The sequence below is a fragment of the Metopolophium dirhodum genome, chromosome 9 (genome assembly GCF_019925205.1).
Source record: "Metopolophium dirhodum isolate CAU chromosome 9, ASM1992520v1, whole genome shotgun sequence".
NCBI classification, from domain to species: Eukaryota; Metazoa; Arthropoda; class Insecta; order Hemiptera; family Aphididae; genus Metopolophium; species Metopolophium dirhodum.
Genome location: NC_083568.1, coordinates 4,995,282 through 5,014,322, shown reverse-complemented (window position 1 = coordinate 5,014,322; position 19,041 = coordinate 4,995,282). Strand labels below are relative to the sequence as shown.

Sequence of the window (19,041 nt, the reverse complement as noted above, 5' to 3'; positions counted from 1 at the left end):
CAACATAAATAATCCTCTGAGAATCTCAAAAACACAATATAACTGAGACATGACGTCAGATGTCAGTTCATGTTACACCAGATTGACGTCACGATAAGGCATAAACTAATAATAAATCATTGGTGAAACTGGGAACTTGTGCACTCCCAAAAAATAAAAGACTTTTTCTATTATATTTTAAACTGTTCTACTCCTAATTCAAATTAGCCACAGTTAAAAAGTCCTTAACTGAATAAAAATGATTGTAATGGCATTATATATTTGTGAAATTACAAGAGTAGAGACGACCCCGTCATCCTGAAGTCTGAATAGTAGTTTTAAAAAAAATATAATTTACTGGATGGAAAAATCATGTTAAAATAGTTGTGTTAATTGTATTTTCTTAATCTGTTTCACTCACACAAACATTTGAAATTATTTTTAATTTACATATACCAACAGTGTTAAAGGTCTGGGACTGGGAGTCTGGGATTCTTTACAATTTGTGCACCACCAAAAACATTGGTCAAGGTGTTTTCAGTTTTCAATTTTTTTAGTTTTTTTTTTCAATAAATATCAATAAAGTTTTATCTGTTGGGCCAAAAAGTGTAAAAATTTAATACAAGGCTCCTGGTATATTAATACAATATCAGTTGAAAAATATTAAAAATACATAGGCACAATTTTTTTTTATAAGCATTTAAAGATCGCATTTTGACAACATTTATCAAATTTATAATTTAATAATTATTTTGCATTTAAACATGTATAAAATGTTCAACTTTTGTAGCTAAGGATTGAAAATTTAAAACAAGGTTCCACGTATATAAGTAAATATATAAATTACTTTATTCACAATAATATCATCAAATATACTTAGTAATATCATAGGCTGACAGACCGGTTTCGCTCAGAATCGTTTTTCTTATACAATGATATTATATCATTGAATTCAGATTTAACACCATCCGTTACAGTGACCACTTGTAACCTACTGTACAGCAGAGCGACATCCACTTACCCACCTTTTTTTAGTTTAATTAACTATCGTCATATAAAAATAATAGGTACCTAAAATTTAAAAAAAATTACAATTAGTTACAATTTACATTAATAATAATTGGAACTTATTATTTTCATGTAATACACAAACCGCGGCCAGTGACCTTTGTCGAGGCCTTGTATGTAAAAAATAAAAAAATAATTGGAACGTTTGATTGTGCATTTGTGCATTACATCGTAGTTTCCTTTACCTAATTATATGTACAAGACTTCTTCACCACGAACTTTTTATGCTTCAGACTTTCTTACCATTGACTTTTTATGCTTCGGACTTTTAATGACTAAATTGCCTTTCTATACAACCTCTTAATAGTAACTTCACAAATAGGTAACTTATAATAAACATGATAGGTTTAGGTTAGATCATGGGGGCCAAGTAGTGTGCTGTGTGCAAACAGTTCAACTCTTATATAGCGATACCACAATAAAAAAAAAAGGTTAGGTTAGGTTAATTTAATTTCCGGGGAGCTGTAATGCAAATCGCGGTTCTCTCCCCGGTCCTCAATAAAACGAAAAAAAAAAAAAAGGTTAAAACTAATTTATTTTTAAAATGTAACTTACGTATGGCTGTAATCAAGCTAATTAAATAATATTTGAAAACCCATTAGCATTTGGTATTTTTCAGGAAATACAAAAAAAATCTCCCTATCTAACCTTAGTAGTCGTTGTACTATTTTTTTTTATTATACCTATCTATAAAGTTGTTATGATTGTTTTAAAAATATACTATATACATATAACTTAAAAATATTTAACAATACAGTATATACATATACCCACATATTTAATCTTTTATGCAAAATATAAGTATATAAGTATCATAGGTATCATAACTAGGTACCTACTAATAACATTATTCTATAGCTTTTTAACTTGATGCGATAACTTCAAATGACCTTTTTATGTTAATAGCCTACGCGTGTATCAGCGCGATCACAACATTTGAATCTTTAAGATTTGTATAATATAGGCACCTATAGGCTAATGAGTAATTTTATAGCATTGTTAACTAATAACTATTATACATTTTAATTAATACAACCAGATAACATAATAGGAATAATAATTTTAACCTAATGACTTTTACCCATGATATACCTACACATATTTTTATATATAAATATTGATAATTACAAGTTACATGTATGAGATATATTATAATATATAATGATTAGGTACATCACTTATACAGCATAATTAGTGATGACGTATTGACCTAATATAATTTATAATATACCGTGTGTCCTCAAAAATAGGGTACAATTCAACTATAACTTAGTTCATATATATAATATATAACTCAGTAGTCAGTAGATACCCTATACCGATCTATACATATTTTTAATTCTGTTTGACGGACATGAAACTAAACTGTTGCCTGTTGGATCATAAATTCCTTTAACTTACAAATTATTGTTAACTCTTGTATGCGCAACAACTGCTAATTTAACAAGGACACACGGTATTATAAAAAAAATAATATTAATAGTAGGTATAAGAGTACTATTATACCTAATGTCCTAATACCTATATGACAATATACTAAATTAGTACCTATCTACCCAAATAATATATACACATTATATAGGTAATAATAGTAGGGTTCGAAGTTTATAGCACTTATAATCATCAAAATAAGCACTGAAATAAGCACTTAAAAATATTAAAAAGAAAAACAAAGTGCAACAAAAACGATCAACACAATTTTTTCTATATTATCGTTTAGTTTTTATATTTAACGTAAACAAATTTCATCTTTAAAAAATCAAAAACATTTAAATTTCTTATTATACTTCTTTTAGATTTTCTAAAAAATTAATTTAAAACTGTTCAAGAATAACTGAAAAAAAAATGATTAATTTGACCGGTTAGTAGATAAGCGAGCTTCGAACAAATACTAGTCGAGGGTGTTTATTCGCGTAGGTACATAGGTACTAGAAAATGTGATACAAAGGAGAAAAATTATTTTTAATTCTAGCTTTACCTTAAAGTTGATTTAATTATAAGCAAAATTTGTATTAAATGCTATAAGTCCCTGGTAATAAGTAATACTAAACTAACTAATTGGTATGTATAATAGGTACTAGGTACTTATGCTTTAGTTATGCACACCTACAGTAGAGTAGACATAATTTCTGAAAGGGGGGGGGATAAAAAAAAAACGACATATCTAAATATGAGAGGGGCAAATTGGAAAATCCCCTACCATCTCAATTTTTTTATTAAGGTAATAAAAAGCCAATAGATCCTCGTCCCCCCTTGTATACGCCCCTGCACACCTAAGCGGTTTTATTCTATGCACCTACATATAGTATCTTATCTTTTAGCGAATTGGATCAATATGGTACCTACTTTACTACTTTAGAGAGGTCATTTTTCGATTTTCTCAACAATTATGTCACGGGATAACCATCGAGAAATTACAAAAAACCGCTAAAAATGGGATTTTTATTTCTAAAGATTTGTTTATCAGCATAGAAACGAATAACAAATCGTAAAATTATCATATCAATTTAACTTACTGGCTATAATAAATACTAACAATATAAAATATCCAGACTAACAAACCGTCTCCGCTCAAAATCGTTTTTCTTATACAAATTAATACAATGATATTATATCATTGAATTCAAGTTTAATACAATCCATTATACATTGACCTAATTGTAACCTACTGTACAGCAGAGCGACATCCACTTAACCGGTTTTTTTTTTATTGATTATTCTGATAAATAATGGAAATTTTAAGTTGAAAATCGATGCATTTTTAACTATTTTTTTGATTTTTTCGTGTATAATGTATATATACAGACAAAAAATTTATTTTTATTAAAAAAACATCGCACCGCTCAGAATCTAAAATTATAAAAAAAAACGAATGGCTTACGAAACCAAAGTTGTATTTTGATACCATTTAATATTTGTAATATTAAACTACTTACTAGCAACAACAAATGTATGGATAAATACCTATATCAACAGTAATTAATGTACTACATATTTTGTAATAATTTTATATACGTATTAGTCGTATTACGTATACGTAAATAGATACAAAAAAATGTTGATGTTAATATATTATTATTATAATATAAATTAATAATAATACAAATTCGCTAATCTGTTAGATAACAGATTAGAAAAACGTGTAAATACCTACGCCATAATATTAAGTATTATAGGTATAAACTATAATATATATTAATGACTAAGGTTTTGGGAATAACGAAACGTTTAATCAATCAATTATATACATTATATACACGTAGGTATACGGGGTGATCCTTTTAACATAAGACACTCATTATTTCAGAAAACAATAACGTTTTTGAAAATATATCTTTTACATAGGTAATTTTAAGTCGTTACGAAAGTATCATTTATTTCAAGAAATAGTTTTCATTATTTTTTGTCGTTATATTTTTAGATTTTGAGCAGAGCTAGGAAGCAATTACCATTGCAGGTTTTACAATGGTGTTTATTATTTTTTTTTATCCTGTATACAAAATTTCTACCAGATACTACGATTACAACATTTAGTATCCCATATTTTAGAAAATTGTATCAAGATGGTACTTTAAAGAGGTCATTTTTCGATTTTCTCGATAGTTATTTAATGCAACGGGAAAAACCACCGACAAATTACGAAAAACCGCTAAAAACAGAATTTTAATTTCTAACGTTTTGAATATTATTTTCTATTACCATAGAAACGAATAAAAAATTATTATATTATAATATTAATTCAACTTACAGGCTATAATAAATAATAACAATATAACATATCTAGACTGACAAACCGTCTCCGCTTAGAATCGTTTTTCTTATTCAATGATATTATATCATTGAATTCAAGTTTAATACAATCCATTATACATTATTATACATTGACCCACTTGTAACCTACCGGCTACCGTACAGCAAAGAAACATCCCACTTACCAGCTTTTTTAAGTTTTGTACTCTTTTGAACGACAACATATTATATTTTTGGTTTCATATTGATATTCCGTAACAGAATATTATTGGGAGTATTTTGATTTATAAAAATCAAATTTCGGACGCAGGAGCCTGGTGGACCAACATACTTAAAATTATGTAAAAAAATATTTTAAAAAACGTAAGTAATTTTTGAAATAATGAGTGTCTTACGTTAAATGGTTCACCAGATAGCCAGGATAGGTATAGAAATATGATATCGTGTATATTATCTATCTATGATTTTCTTATTGATGTAGGTAAAAATAATTATATAATATTATAATATCGACATAAATATTGTTAATTGTTTATTTGTTCAATAAAATATTATTATTATTATTATTATTTACTACTTTTATGTGGCTAGATATAGGTAGGAGGTACTATCTACAATCGTTTATGCTAATGACGCGTGATTACTGATTATTTATAAGTATTCCAAAGTACAAATAAAGATGTTTAATTATAGGGCGTAAGGTAATTGGTAAGTATATAAGTTAGAAACTTGGTACCGAGTCAGCCACTCACACTTTTTTTCGCTAAACATTTATTAGTCAGTAAACCTATAGGATTTATTGTCAACATTATTTTGTACATCAACTATAATATAATGGTATCTATTTCTTTTTTTTTTACTACGCTTGACTATTATGTACTTTTGAATTTTATACTTACGATTTGTTATATTCTTTACATAAACATATTATATTTTATGTTAAATTTTTATCAATAGTATTTACTAATATAAACTAATATGAAAAAAAATACAATTTTAGGTAAAAAATAAAATCGCTATGCTAGATGTATCAGAACTATTGAGACCAGAGCCAGCATTTGCATCCAAACCTATTGGACGATACAGGGACTATGACATAGACCACGAGGATCCTATTAAGGAAAGAGTGAGGATCACATACACAGAGATGCACACGAATCAAACAGTAGATTACGTAAAAAGTAAGTCTAAATAAATTATTAGCCTTTAGTATAAGTCTTAGATCTTGTATATGATCTAAGGTATAAGTAGTAGTAAAAACCCTTAATCTCAAATTTAATGATGGTTTCTGGTAGTAAATTGGATCTAGTTGGTACTTCCGGAGGGCAAAAGTAAAATATTCCCAGTCGGTGTTTTCAAAATTGCGAAACAACAAGGATATTTACTCAATAATTTTGACAAATCGATTCATTTTTTTAATTTACATAGCTGAGGCATAACCATTAAGTTCAAAAGTTCCACATAAGTTATATTATTCTAACAGAAATGTTAAAATATCAAGAATGCATAATTATATTTTTTTATAGACGCTACAGACATTTTAATTTTTAAGTTCAAAACTTAACGAAATTGGATATTTAAACAGAAATAACGATTTTAGTTATTAATTATGATGTTGTTAATAAAATAATTCTAATTCAATAATTAATGTTAATCATAGGGAACATTTTGACATTACGTATGTATTGTTATTTTCTGTATCTATACATATGTGTGTTGCAATCTACATTGTAATTTTTTACAATATTGAGATTAATTTAAAAAAAAAAACTATTCTTTCGAATTTGTATTTTAATACGTCAATATTTTCAGAAAAATTATCTGCAAATTAATTTATAAAGAACGGGAGGGGGGGGGGTATGATTTTAAAAACAGAAGTTTGTATCTCTATACTCTATATTATAGACACTATTATGTAGTAAACAAAAATCTCAAGAATTATAAAATAATATTATGGTGTTTAGGTGGGTATTTCAAATAAATACCAAAAATCTGATTTTGAATAACTCGATAATTAAAGAAAGGCTTAAAGTACATTAAATTGTCAGTTGCGTTATAATATTAAATATGAATCATAACTTAGGTATGTTCTATTCGTGAATCCCGTTGGCCCAAGAATAGCATACAATTATTATGATACGAATTACAAGAATTTTCCCAATCATTGTAAAAACTATTCAAATATCATAAGATTACTGATTTCAGATTTGTACATATGGTAACCAATTTGTACACTTTATAGTTTATTTAATATTTTGACCAATGACCCGGGAACTAATTTCGTATCTATTATCAAGTATTAAAACGGCTATGTTACCTTACTTAACCTGCCTATTTAATAGGTGCATTAATTATATGCCTATATGTCTATATATTATTATTTATAATGAATACGTAGTCATATATCACTGCAGTTATTTTACAATTTTTACAAAATATTACCTATATTTATATTACCAAATAAAATATTTATTTATATTCATAATCCATACCTATGTCAAACTAATAGTAGCTGGTATACCTAATAGGTATACAGAGTGTAACAGAAATACCTGACCAATAAAAATAAAAGATTGATAATATAGTTAATATACCTACGTATCACAAAAATGATATGGATAATAAATAATTTGAGAATATATATCTAGGTACCTACGTTAGGAAATTCCCAAAAACATTATTTTGAAAAATGTATTACGTTTAAAACTAATTTATTCCAAAATAATATAGATATTTAAAAAAATAATTGAAAAATATGCTACTTGACAAATGTTTTTACCATCAAACTTTGTCTAAAATTAGATTTACGAATTGGCTATTTTGAAATGGTTTACTATTAATAGAAAATAATTTCTTTAAATGTATGTCAATTGTCAATTAAATTGTATTGTCAATACTCTCAGCTCAATAAAAATGTTAATTGTTTTTTATTTTCCAACACATTTGTAACGAAGGAAAGATGGCTGAATGGTTGTCTTTTGATAAATTTGAGGCGACTATCATGGAAGCATTGGAATCGCTCAACGATTTAGTGGACGAAAGCGATCCCGACGTAAATATTCCCAACATCGTTCACGCATTTCAAACTGCCGAACGTATACGCGCCATTCATCCACACCATGACTGGTTTCATTTGGTTGGTCTGATACACGATTTAGGGAAAGTGAGTAAACAGTACCTAAACGTGCATTTAAATTATTACGTAGGTAATTTAATATCGATTCTAAAAAAAATCTAAAGCAGTTATTAGGTATGTGAATGTTCATAACAAAAAAATAGCGAACTAGTAATACATACCTATTTTATATAAATAAACAATATATTATATAAGTAATACTATACTCGTCAGGCAATAGCTATTGATTGATTTTTATTTGGGTAGTTTGTTCACAAACGCATATTTGTTTCCTTCGTACTTATTTAGGTGATGGCTTTCAAAGGCGAACCTCAGTGGAGTGTGGTTGGTGATACATTTCCTGTTGGATGTGCATGGGCAAATTCTATAGTCTACAAAGACACCACGTTTAAAAAAAACCCAGACACGTATGACCCGAGATACAAGTAATTTTAGTATTTAATTTGTTGAGACTAATCTGGAGCCAAATTAACACTATCGTATTTTCAGCACCACATTAGGTATTTATTCAAAAAATTGTGGACTGGACAATATCTTGATGTCTTGGGGACATGATGAATACTTATACAGAGTCTTAGTACACAACAATACAACAATACCCAAAGAAGGACTAAACATGATTAGGTAGGTAATAACTAATTACTAATTATGTCGATTAATTATTTTCGGCGTATATTTAACTTTTAGGTATTTAATTTGTTTTTATAATTAATAATAATATATATTGGATTATAGATTCCATTCATTTTACCCATGGCACTCTGGTGGTGACTATGATTTTTTATGCTCTGAAGATGATTTGGAAATGAAGAAATGGGTCTTAGAATTTAAGTAAGTGGATATATTTTAAATGAAACTTAAACATTATATTGAAAATGTTTCTGTCTTTTTGCATCTTACGCATTCGAAAGGCACTTAATAAATACTTAATTATGTACTCTGTGCTTAAGGTAATATATTTGTATAGAGTTTTGAAAATGTATTAAAAAATAGATAATGTATATTATATATTATAAATTCAAACTCTAGTGGACACATACAATATAAATCTTCTAATCGATAGAAATCAGTAAATTTTAAGTGAGGAAAAATGTATTTGAAGGAGAACAAATAATTGTTTATTATATTGTAATGGTCATGACGTGATCATTTTGCAACATTTAATTAATAGTTTTCAGTTGTAAGTAATCAGAATTCAGGAAATTCCTTGTCACTCTGTATTTAATAAAAAAATTAACCAATTATTATGAAAAACTAATATTTTTTTTTCTTTTTTAGTAAATTTGATTTATATACTAAAGGAGGTGACATGCCAGATATAAAAGAATTGATGCCATATTATCAAACATTGATTGATAAATACATTCCAGGATTAATTAAGTGGTAAAGGTCAAAAAATCAAAAAGGTGTTTGCACAAGTTCAAAAAAAAAAAAAATAATAACATTCTAATAATTGTATTTTGTTCTATATACATAATTCAAATTTATAAATGTATATTTTAATAATAAAAATAATAAATGTAACATTATTGTTTTATATATAATTATTAATTAATATGTTTTGTATTAAAATTGTCTGTTCATAAATTGATTGCCTGGCATAGGCATATTAATGGGTACATTTGGATATGGCATTGAAGTAGGTTGGAAATAAAATGAATTGGGGTATCCAGGTTGTGGATATCCTGCTGTTGTTTGTTGAATGTTATTGATTGGAGGTCTGAAGGAATTATTACGTCTACTTAGCAATTCAGACATTTTATCTGCTTTAGCCTTACGCATATGCATATCCTTACGTCGCTTCAAGAACTCTTCTAAAAAGCCTTCTAAGTCAGTGTCGCCACTTAAAAATTTTTCAGCCAATTTCTAAATAACAAAAAAAAAAAAGTTTACAAATATTTTTTTGTTATAATTTTATGTAATTTATACTTACATCTGATTCTTCTTCAGTTTCACAAGAAGCAGTTTGCAACAAGGCTAATATAGTTTCTGGATTCATACTACCTTTGTGTTGTTCTAAAAATATAATTTTAATAACTGATTAAAGGATATTCAGCAAAAATAATAATATGAATAGGCAACTATTTATTTAAGTAGTATATAATTGACTTCAATTTTAATAGAAGATAAAAAAATAACTAAATTAAAATGTATGCATTTTCAATTTATTTTGAGCTCTTTGACGTATTGAACATTTTTTTTATTTAATAATAATGGATTATTACACAGAAGATAAATGATGAATAATATTAGGAACTATATTTATTTGGAGAGAGTTCATTGTATTTAATTAAAATTATTTTAACTAAGCAATTTTTTTACTACCTATATTTCATATTCTTTAAAGTAAGCCTATTCATATTATCCTATCTAAGCCTAGTCTAATAAGTAATAATCTTTTGTGAGAATCGCACAATCACATTAATGTAATTATATATGTATTAAACATGTTAAGTAACTCGAGATACTTTGAAATTTAAAATTTAAACTCATAGACCTTTTACTAATAGACCAGCTCTCTTCACGTTTCCACCGGGTCAAGATAGGTTAAGTGATTTTAAAATAAGTGCTTTTCGGTTACTGAGTTACTCTGTTACGGACTTTATATTTATACTAAACGGGCTGCATCTCTGCACCATGTTGGCGCGCGACTATCAATGTATTTGGTATAGAATGGGCTGGTCTATAAGTAAAAGGTCTATGTTTAAACTAAAAATGTCAGAGTATTAACATCATAAATAAATGGACAAGGTGTTTGAGTTTAGCATTCACATTTCAATATTAAGAAGAGTATATTTCTTAATTTATTTTGTAGCTAGGTCCCAACTAATATAGTAAAATCGAAAATTTGTATTATTCTCAAAATAAAAACAATGTCACCCATTACTTTGTGTTATTGTAATATACTATGTATAAATCAATCTATTCATACATTTACAGTAAAAATCAAATCAATTGAAAAAAATATATATAGTCAAGGTAGCTGTTTAATAAAATATTCAACAAATTGTGTATCAAAAAATTGAATACAACTGAAATTGATATAGGTATACCCTTATGTCCATATTCTCTAATGTCACCTAGTAGAAATTGGTTACCTATAAGTTTGTTACTGGTTGTAAAATTATATTAATGGTATACAAAGGTCATAAATCAATTCAATATTAGTTCAATATTTCTTAAACAAGTTGGGAAAATATTATTCTAATTTTTATTTTTTATAGATATACAACAATAACAATAATACAAATCTAAATATATTTTTATAAATCTCAAAAACCTGGTTTGGCATTTAATGTAATGATACACAGTATTTAGAAATAAAGTTAAGCTATCCCATACCAACTCCTCATAAAATCTTGATATTATTTATAGTGCATTTAAAAAAAATTGTATTTATTACTTTTAATATAATTATCATGCCAAAAAATTAACTCTTTGAAAACAAAATGGAATTATAGTGTGCAGAATTAAAATATAATAATAATGATTACATTTCAGATTATTAAAAATAATAATAGTGAGTTAATGTAAAAACTAAAAAGTATTTGTAAAAATGGTGAGACACGAGTTACCTATTTAACTCTTAACTATTTATTATACAATTACCTATCGGCAAACTTTATTTATAAATAATGAATTACCTAATATTAAATTAATACTTTTTCTCATTATTTAAATTTGATTGGTATGATGAAATTAAAAATAATAAAGATTAAAATTACTGAGGAGCTAAACATCTTATAATCGAGCCGGAGGGCCAAATTTCCTATACCTAATAATTCTAGGAGGAACTAATTGTTCCATCTAATATTTAGATAACTAAATGTCCATGAATTAATTTTGTTACGAGGCTGAAACAACCTATATTTTATATTAACATAGTAACATAATATTTTAAAACACAAAATGTAATTTATCAAGATTAACTATAGATATCAAACTATTGAAAAACTCCTTTCAAAGTTAAGGGATAACTACATACTTATGTGCAATGTCGTTAATTTTCGCTAGTTTTGTTTACAAAAAAAAAATATTTGTAAGTAATAGGTATTACACTTAATTTGTGATAGAACTCTTTTAAGTTAAAATAATTATACTTACTTAAAGTATTTACTTTCTCTGTAACACTTTTATATAGTTTTTCTGCTTCCTCGTACATTTCACATAATCTTTCTTTACCACTAACTAAATCTGGTTCTTTAGTAAGATTAAATTCAGCCAAGGATTGATTACTAGCTATTAACATTTCTTTTTCTGTATCTATTTCTTTGTTCTAAAATTCATGTTTTTTTAAAATATTAATCATCTTCAAATGATTATTATAGTTATTCTAAATCATAATTACTTACCGGTTTTAGTTCTTTAGCATACACTTCAAACTTACTATCGTCATTTAGTATTTCTTTGAGATCAGAAGCAGTTAAATGAGACATTAGCCCCATTACTGTACTTACAGCTGTTGAACTATTAAACATGATTTACTGAGACATTCGAGTGTGAAATATAAATATTATATACAGATTTCAAATAATGTAAATAAATATATATAAATGAAGATACGACAACAAGAATAATTCTAGGAGTGAATAAAACTATGAATAATAATGGATAGTAAGAGTAAATCTAAATTCATTAAAAATTGTACCCATGAATGACGAAGTATTGAAGACTGACCAGGTTGTCAAGTTGATAAAATGATAACAAACTTCAGTAAACAAAGTAAAAAAAATAACATCTGACCGATTTCAGCCGAATGCAGATTATAGCAGCATTAATGTATGTATATTATTTAATATTTATATTATCTATGCGGCATCCCCGAGCCACGATTGTAAAAAAAAATAAAGAAGTTTTTTATCAAGGACTGTCTACTGTCTAGTCTTCATGACGGACGTACCACGTACGTAGTTTTAGCCGACCGTCCAGTAGTCAACAAAAATTAGATTTGAAATTTTGAAATGGATTTCTTTAGAGACAAAATAAAAATGTTGTCCTTTTGGGCTGTGGCAGACGGCAGCATAGTTTATAGGTCTACGGACGGCAGTGGTGGCACAGAAATCAAATAACAGATTTACAATTAATATAAAATATCTTCGAATACTTTTGATCATAACATTATCACAGAATGTGATAATACTACATTATTATTTACCCATGGTAAAGTTTACATTTAATAGTAAGTTAAGGCCCATGGTAAAGTTTAATTACAGTTTAATTAGTAATTTATAGTTTCCAAATTAATAGTCCTAAATTAAAAATATTGCATTCAAAATTTAATAGTGAATATTCAATATTTATACGTATCGTTACCAATACTGTGCATTTTAATAAAATGATTTTTAAAACATGTAAAGTAATTTTAAATTCAAGTAAAAGTTTAATTTTTAGATTCAACTCTAATTTCGTACCAAAACACATGCCTGTGCAATCATCGGATGCAATTACTCTTGATCGTTTCATTAAAGAACATAAAAAAATCCTTGTATTAACTGGTAGAGTGTATCATAAATGGTTTATTTAATTATTGTAATGGTATTCATTTAACACAGGTGCAGGAATATCAACTGAAAGTGGTATACCTGATTATCGTTCTGCTGATGTCGGGTTGTACGCAAGAAGTAAAAATCGCCCGGTAATATATCAACAATTTATTAAAAATCCAGAAGTACGTGTACGTTATTGGGCTAGAAACTATGTGGGATGGCCTAGATTTTCATCAATGTCGCCTAATTATGCACATAAGTTTTTAAAGAATTTGGAAGATAAAAACAAAATTGTTCATATAATTACTCAAAATGTTGATAACTTGCATACAAAAGCAGGAAGTAAAAATGTTCTTGAATTGCACGGAACTGCATATGTTGTACATTGTTTAAAATGTGATTATACAATCGATAGACATAAATTTCAAGATGTTTTATCAAGTTTAAACCCTCAAGTTTCCATTAAAGAGTTGTACAGTGTCAGGCCTGATGGTGATGTTGAACTCACTCCAGTAAGTAAATATTCCATTTTTATTTTCTAATTGCATACATTAAAACATTTTTTCGCTTAGAACATAATAATAGGTTTATTGTCGTATATTGTATAGAAAGATTTTTTAAACTAAATACCTGTAATACACTTGTGATGTAGGAAATAGAAATTAAAATGTTTGAAAACAAATTATATATCATTATTTTCTATTGCAGTGTTATTTACTTATTGACTGAAGCACCCCATTGCCCGTATTGTTATTACTTAAAAAAAATTTATATTTATCAAGTCTCTATCTACTGTCAACTATAGCAAACAAGACGTAAATTTCATATACATTTTACCAGAATGAATTCATTTTTGAAAAAACATTGTATTTGCATACCAATTTTCCCAAAATGATCTGTAATTTTTCGGAAACAGTATGAACTACTTGCATGAAAGACCTTATATTCAATTTTCTAGTCTTAGCTTATACACATTTAATATTTTATAAGTTTTGAACTACAAATGAACTGTGGTTTTGATGAAATTCAAACTTTAAATGCTTATAAAATATAACCATGATGCCTATGTTAATATTTTAGCTATAATAAAAACTTACGTATAACATTTTTAAGCTTTTTGACCGGATAAATAATTTTTTATTGACATTTACAGAAGAAAAATAATTTTAATTAATCAAATACAGTCTAAATGAGGACGGTATAACCAAGCTGGTTACCAAACAATTTTAATAAAATTTCATTTTTTTTTCGCAATTATTCTAAAAAGCACTGAGCATTTTCAATTTCGACCTCTGAAAGTACAATTTGCTTCCAAAAACATACATCGGGCATCAAGGTTTATGATCAGAGCATTTTTTCTACCAGAAAAGTTGAGAAGTTACAAACATTTTAAAATACCTCAAATAAACGTCTGCAATTATTAGACTGGACAAAATAAAAATAAAATTGTAACTAATTTTTAAGCCCCCCCCCCCCTCATTGAAAAATCCTGCGTACGACACTGCTTTGTAGTTTGTACATAAAAACTTGATGGTCTTAATCTTTAACAAACCTTAAAATACATTTGCTTACTTCATGGGATAAAATTATCTCCTGTTACTATTTTGATTTATAAAGTATTTATAGAAAATATATAGGCAATAACCTTTGTTATAATATATATTTTACAGTTTTTTATTTATGATTCAATAGGAAGAAATTGGCGGATTTAAGGTTCCTGAATGTCCAAAATGTGAAGGAAATTTATTAATTCCACGCATTGTTTTTTTCGGAGACAACATTCCAAAAAAACGAGTTCAGAGGGTGAATGATTTTGTGGAAGAATGTGATTCACTTCTGGTTATGGGTTCATCTCTATTTGTATATTCAGGTTATAGAATAGTATTAGGAACAAAATCTGCTAATAAACCTGTTGCTGTGGTAAATATAGGGCCAACTAGGGCTGATGACTGTGTGGATTTTAAAATTGAAGCAAGATTTGGTGAAATATTACCATTGTTAAGTCCTTAATCTATCTTTAAGATTTTACTATTATGACCATTATATATTTTTAATAAAAATGTTTTGTTTTTACTTATCAGCCAAGTTTAATATGATCAGCCAATAATTTAAAAAAAATATGTTGGGTCTAAAATGTAAGTGTGTGTGTGTGTGAAGTAGGTATAATTTGTGGACCACCCCTTATATACAGACGGTTTATTTATTTATTATTTTATTTTAACAAGTAAGAACTTATTTTACAATGTATAATCTATAATTTATCTTATCTGGTATAACTTATAATGTTACTTCTGGTCCTTTTTATAATTGGCATCGCATCTGTCTTTTTTGATTTGTTGTGAAAATGAAACCATTTTTTGTATCATAGGCTTTGAAAAATAATGTTTTTCAAAATTCAATGAACATGATAATATGTGCGCTACATAAAATTATAAAACTTATTATTGAAAACAATTATACATTTTAGATATCTATACAGGTATAGTCCTATAGAACTATAGAATATAGGTATAGTACTATAGAATTAAGGATAATATTACATGGCTCAATAGTCAATTTCATAAGGGATTTGAATTTGTTCACTTGTAAATCAATTTAAGTCCAAAGTTATCTTTTGAAGTTTCACAAAATTGGTCAAAACTTTTATTAAGTATCTTTTGGAAACCGATGAAGTCTTACACCTTTTATAGCTTTGTGTAATTTACTTTTGCGGTCTTATAGCCAAACACAGAACTCATAGGCATTATAACAAAATTTGATGAATATTGTCTTTACAAAAATTATACAAAAAGTACCAACTAATGAGTAAACATGAAAGAAAGAAATGTCCTACATGATAAAATTTTCAAAAAATATTGATTTGTTTTTACTGTTAATGGACGTTTTTAGTTTTTTTTTTCTATGAACGTCAATAAATTTTTTTTTGGGTTAAAAAGCTTGAAAATTTAATACAAAGATCTTAATATATTGTTACAATGACATTTGAAAAATATTAAAAATCCAGTCACAATTTTTTTTTATAAGCATTTAAAGCTTGAAATTTGACAAAATGCGTAAAAATCATAATATGCAAATTATTTTAAGTTAGATTGTTAGAAATTCATAAAAAATTTTCTTTTTAAATCTAAGATTTTAAAATATAATACATGATTCCTTGTAATGTATGAACCTTATAAGGTTTATCAAAAATGAAATGTCTATAAGAAAGTCAAATTAAATTTTTATGAGCGTACATTTTTACAACTTTGGTTATTCACTCGATTTCTCATGTAGCGATTTTCTTATTTAGTTGTAATTCAAAAACCAATTACCGTAGACACTTGATATTTATATCACATGTTTATTTTATCACTTCCTATACTTTTGATACAATTTTCAAAATATTTTATTTGTTGGGCCAAAAAGCGTCAAAATGTAATACAAGGCTCCTGATATATTACATAAATAGCAGTTGAAAAATATTAAAAATACATAGGTACAATTTTTTTTATAAGCATTTAAAGTTCGATTTTGAACACCATTTATCAAATTTTAAATTTAAAAAGGTGGGTAAGTGGATGTCACTCTGCTGTACAGTATGTTACAAGTGGGTCACTGTAATGGATGGTGTTAAATTTGAATTCAATGATATAATATCATTGTATAAGAAAAACGATTCTGAGCGAAAACGGTCAGTCAGCCTATGATATTACCAAGTATATTTGATGATATTATTGTGAACAAAGTAATTTATATATATAACCTATTTACGTGGAGCCTTGTTTTAAATTTTCAATCCTTAGCCATAAAAGTAGGACATTTTATACATTTTTAACTACAAAATAATTAATAAATTATAAATTTGATAAATGTTGTTAAAATTTGAACTTTAAATGCTTATAAAAAAAAATTGTGCCTATGAATTTTTAATATTTTTCAACTGCTATTAGAACGATATATCAGGAGCCTTATATTAAATTTTCACGCTTTTTTTACCCAACAAATAAAATTTTATTGATATTTATAGAAAAACAAACTAAAAAAATGGAAACTGAAAATGCCCGTAAACAGCTCAAAATAAGTCAAAATATTTGGAAAATGTTAAAAACCAAAATCGATTTTCTCAAAAACAGATTTTGCGTAAAAATTCCCGTTTTTCCTTAAATTTTCTTTCGTTTTTCACGTCGCTTTTGAAAACTACTGGGAAATATTCAACTTTTATATTTAAGGATTGAAAATTTAAAACAAGGTTCCACGTAAATAGTTTACATATAAATTACTTAATTCACAATAATATCATAAAATATACCTGCTTAGTAATATATCATGAGTTGACTAGCCGTCATCGCTCAGAATCGTTTTTCGTATAAAATGATATTATATCATTATTGAATTCAAATTTAAAACCATCCATTACAATGACCCACTTGTAAGTTGTAACCTACTGTACAGCGACACCCACATTTTTTTGTTTTATGAGTTTATTATACTCGTTACTCGTGTTTACTACGACTAGTGCCAGAAGGCAGAGAAGTATACCTACATATGCCCACATAGGTACTACTATAAATACTAAAACCTATAGTATAGTTATTAATAATTCTACTATAAGTTTTATAGTATTAATACAATCCGATGGCGCAGAACTTGGAAGGTGCCTCCTCGCTCCCCTAACCCTAGGTGGACTAAACTGAGAGGTCTGTGTCTGTATGACGCCAATAAGATTATAAGACCTCGAGTTTTACAACCGGCATGCGTATAAGAAGCTATTACTTGTCATACTTGATACATTAACTGGCAGGGTTACATACAATATAGATACTTGAAGTACCACGCCCCACCCCTCACATTTAGATAATACCTAATTTGTTTAGCATTTTATTGCATTTATTTGCATTTTATATAGCAGTTTTGGAGGGCGATAAGGAGGACTGATAACTGATAAGGTGACAAAAAAATTTACGATGTGATATAAAAACAGAATTTATGGTAAGTGAGTAGTATACATTTGTATGTTCACAGTACGTTATTTTTCACGCGTACAAAAAAATGTCGAAATATTTTGAACATTTTATCATGTAGGTGCCTACAGACAATTATAATATTTTATCATAATTTTCTAAAAATTTGAAGTATCTATTTATAGTTAATTTTTGAATTACAACAAAATATCAAAAATCGTTTGAGGAGAAATTATTAACTAACGGTTGAATATCTATCGTAAAAAATGATTCCAGTGTTGGGAATAGATATCTACTACTATTATATTTTAAGAAAGTATTAATTTATTCAAAACAAATAGGCTATACATACATAATATTATACTTTAATAGTTTAATTTATTTTTTACTTAACTATTTTACTCAGATCACTTAAAATTAAATTATATTTTTACTTATTTATGCTATCTAATTACCAAGGAACACTTCCTTCACCCATAAAGTAATCAGCAAATTTATCACGAATTGTAGTAGGTGTTTTTCCTGAATAGTTGTCTGTTCTTTCATCTTCATCTTGAAACCCTTCATATGATAATGTGTCTTCAAACCTTAATGAATTACTATCTCGAACACGAACAAAATTGTGTAATAGTACACACGCTTTTATAATATTTTCAGCGAATGGTTCGGATACATTTAATGG

General features: G+C 27.0%; 3 protein-coding genes across 7 annotated transcripts; 2 read left to right on the top strand and 1 right to left on the bottom strand.

Annotated features, from left to right (window-relative positions):
- The first annotated feature begins 5,481 nt into the window (after positions 1-5,481).
- Positions 5,482-9,459, top strand: LOC132951877 (inositol oxygenase). Its single transcript, XM_061023901.1, has 7 exons — positions 5,482-5,634; positions 5,798-5,978; positions 7,752-7,960; positions 8,222-8,358; positions 8,423-8,557; positions 8,669-8,764; positions 9,212-9,459. The coding sequence occupies exons 1-7, from the start codon at positions 5,632-5,634 to the stop codon at positions 9,318-9,320; spliced, it is 870 nt and encodes a 289-aa protein (XP_060879884.1). The 5' UTR covers positions 5,482-5,631; the 3' UTR covers positions 9,321-9,459.
- LOC132951879 (vacuolar protein sorting-associated protein 37B) lies at positions 9,372-12,692 on the bottom strand. Its single transcript, XM_061023903.1, has 4 exons — positions 12,286-12,692; positions 12,038-12,209; positions 9,867-9,949; positions 9,372-9,799 (listed from the first exon to the last, which is right to left on the bottom strand). Exons 1-4 carry the CDS (start codon positions 12,409-12,411, stop codon positions 9,500-9,502), a joined length of 681 nt encoding a protein of 226 aa, XP_060879886.1. The 5' UTR covers positions 12,412-12,692; the 3' UTR covers positions 9,372-9,499.
- Positions 12,653-15,492, top strand: LOC132951876 (NAD-dependent protein deacylase Sirt4). Of its 5 annotated transcripts, none has more exons than XM_061023897.1 (4): positions 12,653-12,712; positions 13,325-13,428; positions 13,486-13,931; positions 15,112-15,492. In XM_061023897.1, the coding sequence occupies exons 1-4, from the start codon at positions 12,690-12,692 to the stop codon at positions 15,427-15,429; spliced, it is 891 nt and encodes a 296-aa protein (XP_060879880.1). In that variant the 5' UTR covers positions 12,653-12,689; the 3' UTR covers positions 15,430-15,492. The 5 variants fall into 5 exon arrangements, with proteins under 5 accessions (XP_060879880.1, XP_060879883.1, XP_060879882.1 ...); XM_061023899.1 differs by lacking the exon at positions 12,653-12,712 and adding an exon at positions 12,741-13,093; XM_061023898.1 differs by lacking the exon at positions 12,653-12,712 and adding an exon at positions 12,741-13,112.
- Positions 15,493-19,041: the final 3,549 nt, after the last annotated feature.